Source organism: Babylonia areolata, chromosome 34 (assembly GCF_041734735.1).
Source record: "Babylonia areolata isolate BAREFJ2019XMU chromosome 34, ASM4173473v1, whole genome shotgun sequence".
Classification (NCBI taxonomy): domain Eukaryota; kingdom Metazoa; phylum Mollusca; class Gastropoda; order Neogastropoda; family Buccinidae; genus Babylonia; species Babylonia areolata.
In genome coordinates, this window is record NC_134909.1 from 17,920,984 (window position 1) to 17,928,483 (window position 7,500).

The following is a 7,500-nucleotide window of genomic DNA, read 5'->3' on the forward strand; positions in this document are numbered from 1 at the left end:
TTTTGCTGCCCCATCATCTGCACCGTTTCAGTGGCATTATTCCCACGCCGCTCATTTAGATTCCCCCATACACGGCCACACCCAGGTTCGTCCGTTGCAGTTCCAGCGTCGGGAGTCCACAGGGAACCATCGATGTTAGGTCGCCTGGAGGCCACACATCAGAGGAGACCCTGCTCTGCTGCTGAGTCACTTCGAAGAGCATTACATTTAGTTTGATGAATATTTTTACAATTTCAGTTTTTTATAATGCTTGTTTTACATCACGCTGCAAACAACAATCTCCGTAAATGGCACCATGCTCTGGTCATATCTGCATTGTAACAAAACCGCACACACACACAAAAAATATGTTGTGTGTTTGTTTGATATTTTATCCTTCAGGCGGCGGCGGGCCAGAAACAAACGTCGTTCATGAGCACGCGGGCGCCCTCTAGGCAAGAGGAGACAAAAGAGGAAACAGAGCTGGAGGAAGAAGAGGAGCAGTTGTCTCCCTTGGAGCAAGAAATCCAAGAGACAGAGCAGATCAGGTTGGTGTGTGGTGATGACGATGGTGATGATGGTGATGATGATGATGATGATGGTGATGATGATGGTGGTGATGATGATGATGAAAAGGATGATGATGATGGTGATGATGATGATAATGAGGAGGATGAAAAGGATGATGATGATGATAATGACAAGGATGATGATGATGAAAAGGATGATGATGATGATAACGATAAGGATGATGATGATGAAAAGGATGACGATGATGATAACGATGATGATGATGATGAAAAAGATGACCATGATGATGAAGAGGATGATGAGGATGAGATTGACAATGATAATGATGATGATGATGACAGTGATGATGACAGTAAGGTGATGATGATAATAGTGTTGCCCATGATGATAATAAAAAAGATGATGGTGATAACGATGATCATGGTGACAGCGATAATGAGAAAAAGGAAGAGGAGGATGACCACAATGGCAATCTGGAAGATAATTGTGATGGTGATATGATGATGATGATGATGATGATGGTCATGATGATGGTGATTTGATGATGGTGATGGTGACTGCAACATAAACCCAACAGAAATAAAGAAGTCGGGAGAGGCAGAAGGTAGATTTTCAACAACAACAACAACAAACACAAAAACAAAAATCAAGCGAATCATTCCATCAAATAATTATTATCTTTGCATTTTCCGTCACTCATACCAGATTTACGTTGAAGTTTTACTGACCAAGTTCTCCATGTACATTTTCATTGATCCTATTCATTCCACTGCCCCCCACCCCCACCCCACACCCCCTCACTTCCCCCTGCCCTCCCCCCTCCTTCCCCGCGCATCCTCTATCAGTAACTGTTTGCATGCTGGAAGGTTATGCTGACTAGCATATGAATCATACATTACATTACACAGTTTATGTAGTACTTTTTATAATTATGTAATATCGTGTACTACGGTAGTTTTTACAATATTAGTTATATGAACAATGAACAGTAATACTTTGCTTGTTCTTCCCTTCCTTCAGGCTGGAATATGAGCAGTCCCGTCTGATCAGCCGCATCGAGGAAATGGTGAAGACCTTTGACGCTGAGCTTCGACTTCTGAGGGATGAGAAGTTCAAACTGGACATTGTCATGAAAAATGCTGACCTCAGGTGGGACCCATATTCTATTCAGTTCTGTTCTATTCTCTCTCTCTCTTGTATAATAATAATAATAAATTTTCCTTTTTTTTTTATTTTTTGCTGCCCCATCATCTGCACTGTTTCAGTGGCATTACTCCCACGCCGCTCATTTAGATTCCCCCATACACGGCCACACCTGGGTTCGTCCGTCACAGTTCCAGGGTCAGCAGTTTTGTTTGTTTTGTTTTTTTACAATTTTTGAAATACAGATTTTGTTTCAGAAAACGGGTGTGTGAAATTCGGGCTGCTCTCCCTTGGGAGAGAACACCGCTTGAGTGCAGCACCACCGATTAAAATAAAATATGTAATGTGAAGTACAATTTTTTTTAAAATCAGTACAATAGTACCTCTTCTGTTGTCTTCAATGACCGCCACCAGCAAAAAGTTACTTCCTGTTGTTTTTAACTCATTCTTCTCCAGATACGAGTTAACTCCCCTGTGTACCAGGTACGAGTATTCGCGTACCAACACACTAGTGTAATTTTGTTCATTCTTGCTTGGTACAGTTGGCATTCTAAATTGGAGCATATACAGATTCTGGCAACACGAAAGCAAACTGCCCCTTCCTATCTCTGTGGCTGCCTTCACCTATACACTCCATCTCGCTCACTACGATCAGCTTCGGATCCACTGTGTTTACGCATACCCAGATTCAAACACTCGACTGTTGGCCGCCGTTCTTTCTCTGTCTCTGGACCTTGCAATTGGAATGAACTTCCTCCAGTCAGTGGGAAACCATTTATGGCTTAGTCTTTTGTGAAGGACTATGACTCTCAAACTAGGAGGCAAAATTGCACTGGCTCTTGGTGCTGCAGCCTTGTGGGCTAGTTGGCCTTTGGGAACCATCCCAACGCCGACTGTCCTAAAACCCTCTTGGCCGAGAGAGTGGGGATGTAACTTGGGCAAGACACTCTCCACTATAATCAAATTCTAGCCCAAATAGTCAGAACAGCAGTTGCCTCCTCTGCTGTTCTGATGGTCATAGTCGGACACGACTGACTATCATATATATATATATATATATATATATATATATACTGGTGATGAAAACAGCGACACACTGACAACAGTGATGTCATTTTGTGAGCTATGAATACACAGTGACTGGGTGACAGAGGTTTCAGTTTCAGTTTCAGTAGCTCAAGGAGGCATCACTGCGTTCAGACAAAACTATATACGCTAAACCACATCTGCCAAGCAGATGCCTGACCAGCAGCGTAACCCAACGCGCTTAGTCAGGCCTTGAAATAAAAGAAAAGAAAAAAAAAAAAAAATAGATAAGCTTACATAAATAAATAGATAAATAAATAAATAATAATTATAATATAGAAAAAGGTAGTAGTAATAATAATAATTAAAAAAAAAAAAAATGAATAAGACAACAATGATGATAAATAAGGACAATGAGGAACGCAGGTGATAACGGCCGGCCATGATGCGATAAATGAGAATGAGAACAATGACAAGGACACAGATGGTGTCCAATATCATCATTTTAGATGAACAGACTATAAATTAAAAAAAATAAACGAAAACAAATGGTGATGATATTGGTGTGATAAAGACAGCGGGGATGATATTGATTAGAGGACAAAGATGATAACTCTGATGATGTGATGATGAGAACGCAGTAACGAGAATGGGGATGATATCAAAGGACAGAGATGATAGCACCGATGATGTGATGATGAGAACGGTGACGATATAGCGATAATGTTGATGATGATGATGATGATGTGGTAAAGAGAATGGGGATGATATTAAAGGACAAAGATGATGACGGCGATAACGTGATGCTGAGGCTGATGACAGTATTGATGAGGACAAAGGTATGATGATGGAAATGTCGATGCGATAATGAAGATAGTGGTGATTGTGATGATGTGATAAAGAGAAAGGACAAAGAAGATAACGTGATGCTGAGAATGATAACAGTAGTGATGAGGGCGAAGATATGATTACTACAATGACAGTGTGATAAAGAGGATAGTGGTGGTTATTAAGGACATATGATGACGATGGCGTTATTGATGATGAGGCGATGATGAGGATGATGATGACAATGATGGCGTTGAGGACGATGATGATGAGGATGAGGATGGCAATGATGAGGCGATGAAGATGATGACGATGATGATGGCATTGATGATGATGATGCAATGATGATGATGATCGTGTTGATGATGATGTTGATGATGAAGCGATGATGATGATAATGATGATGGCATTGATGATGATGTGGCAATGATGACGCTGGTGTTGATGATAATGATGATGAGGAGGAGGAGGAGGAGGAGGCAACGATGATGATGGTGTTAATGACAATGATGATGATGATGATGATGATGGCAATGATGATGATGATGATGATGGTGAGGATGAGGATGATAACGATTACGATGGCATTGACGATGGTGAGGACAATGACGATGATGATGATGATGATGAGGCGATGATGAGGAAGCGGTGCGGTGTGCCCACAGACAGGTGACGCTGTTCGAAGAACTGGTGTTGCTGAAGGAGTACGAGAAGAGTGAGGACGTGCTGGCCGACAAAGTCAGCTCCAAGCAGCAAGAGAAGCTGGACATGCACAACAAGGTGGGTGGGGTGGGTGGGGGTGAGGTGTGTGTGTGTGTGTGGGGGGGAAGGGTGTGTAGTGTGTGTGTGTGTGTGTGTGTGTGTGGGGTAAGGGTCTGTAGTGTGTCTGTGTGTCTGTGTGTGTGGTGGATAGGTGTGTAGCACACACACACACACACACACACACACACACATATCTCCTGAGCAGATACCTGACCAGCAGCGTAACCCAGCGAGCTTCCTAGGCAGACGCGTTACCTCTAGGCCAAAGCTCCACATTGTATGTATGAAATCTTCTTCTTCTTCTTCTTCTACGTTCATGGGTTGCAACTCCCACGTTCACTCGAATGTACACGAGTGGGCTTTTACGTGTATGACCGTTTTTACTCCGCCATGTAAGCAGCCGTACTCCGCTTTCGGGGGTATGTTCTTGTTTCCATAACCCACCGAACGCTGACATGTGATTACAGGATTTTTAACGTGCGTATTTGATCTTCTGTTTGCCGTATACACACGAAGGGGGTTCAGGCACTAAGCAGGTCTGCACATATGTTGACCTGACCTGGGAGATCGGAAAAAATCGCCAACCCTTTTACCCACCAGGCGCCATCACCGAGATTCAAACCCGGGAACCCTCAGAGAGATTGAAAGTCCAACGCTTTAACCATATGACGTGTTAATGTTGTCGTTCGTTTTTTTTTCGTTTTATTCTCTCTCTCTCTCTCTCTCTCTCTCCAGATTCTGGAGGTGCAGAGTCGCCTGGAGACGAAGCGGAAGGACATCGAGAAGCTGCAGGAGAGAGAGAGGGGCGTCAACCAGCAGTTCCTCAGCACGGTCGGTGACAACAAGTTCGCCGACTACCTGACCAAGGTGTTTCGCAAGAAGATCAAAAGAACCAAGAAAAAGACCACGGAAGGCGAAGGTATGGTGGTGGTGTGTGTGTGTGTGTGGTGGTGGTGGGGGTGGGTGGGGGGGTTTGGGGGTGGGGGGGGAGGGTGTGTGTGTGTGTGTGTGTGTGTTTGTGTGTGTGTTTGGGTCAGTGGTGGTGGTGGTAGTGGAATGGGTTGATGTGTGTGTGTGTTTGTGTGTGTGTGTTTGTGTGTCTGTGTGTCTTTGTGTGTGTGTGTGTTTGGGGCAGTGGTGGTGGTGGTAGTGGGGTGGGTTGATGTGTGTGTGTGTGTGTGGGGGGGGTGTTTGTGTGTGTGTGTGTGTGTTTGGGGCAGTGGTGGTGGTGGTAGTGGGGTGGGTTGATATGTGTGTGTGTGTGTGTGTCAGTGTGTCTTTGTGTGTGTGTGTTTGGGGCAGTGGTGGTGGTGGTAGTGGGGTGGGTTGATGTGTGTGTGTGTTTGTGTGTGTGTGTTTGTGTGTGTGTGTCAGTGTGTCTTTGTGTGTGTGTGTTTGGGGCAGTGGTGGTGGTGGTAGTGGGGTGGGTTGATATGTGTGTGTGTGTGTGTTTGTGTGTGTGTTTGTGTGTGTGTGTTTGTGTGTGTGTGTTTGTGTGTCTGTGTGTGTGTGTGTGTGTGTGTGTTTGGGGCAGTGGTGGTGGTGGTAGTGGGGTGGGTTGATATGTGTGTATTAGTGTGTGTGTTTGTGTGTGTGTTTGTGTGTGTGTGTTTGTGTGTCTGTGTGTGTGTGTGTGTGTGTGTGTTTGGGGCAGTGGTGGTGGTGGTAGTGGGGTGGGTTGATGTGTGGAGGGGCGTGTGGGGGGGGAGAGGTTGGTGGATGGTGGAAGAGTGTGTATGTGTGTGGGCGTGTTTGAATGTATGTGTGTGGCCATGTGTGTGTGGGCATATGTGGGCACGTGTGTGTGGGTATGTGTGGGCATGTTTGAATGCATGTGTGTGTGTATGTTTGTGTGCATGTACATGTGTGTTTGCATACGTGTGACTTGTGCATTTGTGTGCATCCATGTGTGTGTATCTATGTGTGTGTCTGTGTACTTGTGTATATACATGCGTAGAATCATGGTTAGGTGCAGCGTACCTGTTTCTTCACATCCATCATTCCTGTTCCAACAGGACCAGCTAGTTGATTCAGCGTTAACTCACTCAGTACGGCCAGTCCTCTCTTCTCCTCTACACAGACCTCTCGGATGTCCAGTAGGTGTCTCAATGATCCAACCTTTAGCTTCCGTCATCAGAATTGTGGTATTCTTTGTCAACATTCACCTCTTCAGTGTAAGAGCCTTCCGCTTGTAATATTTTGATGGTGGTAATTGGGGAGAAACGCTGTTAACGTCGTCTCTTTCGCCGTTCGTATGGAGAGAGTTAAGATATTTCCACCCAGCTACAGTGTTGCTGGGAAACTGATGCCCTTGACCGCTCTCGCTGGAGGATGCTGTGCTCTCGTGGCATAAAGACGTTTGAAAACAAGAGAACGCTGGCCATTAAGGAGAAGCGTGAGCGAAGGAAGCAGGGCTCAACTTCTGGAGACGTTTTCCCTTGCAACACCGCAGTGTGGGAAGTGCTGCGCATCCAGAATCGGCCTCTTCTCCCATTATGAGGACACACACCGACAGATAAGCCTGCCTGCCTGCTCATCCGTCAGTCCGACGGGAGACTCCATTAGAACAGTGTTGCGACAACTTATATGACGTGTGTGTGTGTGTGTGTGTGTGTGTGTGTGTGTGTGTCCTGTTCCCAGGCTCAGATGAGGAAAGCGAGGACGACTCAGACGACGATTCAGATTGGGAGGAGTCAGACGAGGAGTCTGATTCCGAGACTGGTGGCTATGACCTTGACATTTGTCCACCTGGCTGCGATCAGGTGATTGAAAGCAAAGTGGAGAGAGAGAGAGAGAGAGAGAGAGAGAACGAACGAACGATGTTTGTATGTTAACAATATTCATAACACTATATAAGGTAGAGAGAGAGACAGAGAGAGAGAATGAACGAATGAACGAACGAACGTATGTTTGTATGTTAACAATATTCATAACACTATATAAGGTAGAGAGAGGGACAGAGACAGAGAGAGAGGATGACAGACACAGAGAGAGAAGATGAGGGAATGGGAGAGAGAGAGCAAGAGAATTAGAGAGCGAGAGAGAGGGAGGATGGAGAGAATCATCAACATTATCGGCCAACAATGTCATCGTCGTCGTCGTCGTCGTTGCACCACCTCAAACATTCACCAACACTCGTCACCAATACCACCACCACCACAACTCCCCCCCTCCCTGCCCCCCAACCCCCACCTCCCCCACCACCACCCCTGTAGAGTCACCGTTATTTCA

At 45.3% G+C, this 7,500-nt stretch overlaps 1 protein-coding gene across 2 annotated transcripts in view; it reads left to right on the plus strand.

The window, feature by feature from the left end:
* The window catches only part of LOC143277400 (cilia- and flagella-associated protein 44-like), a 73,323-nt gene that overhangs the window by 50,322 nt on the left and 15,501 nt on the right, over positions 1-7,500 (plus strand). For both annotated transcript variants that reach the window (XM_076582191.1, XM_076582192.1), the window contains 5 exons: positions 382-527; positions 1,531-1,659; positions 4,173-4,287; positions 5,005-5,188; positions 6,910-7,031. In XM_076582191.1, the coding sequence (XP_076438306.1) occupies positions 382-527; positions 1,531-1,659; positions 4,173-4,287; positions 5,005-5,188; positions 6,910-7,031 (696 nt within the window). The remainder of the gene's footprint in view (positions 1-381; positions 528-1,530; positions 1,660-4,172; positions 4,288-5,004; positions 5,189-6,909; positions 7,032-7,500) is intronic.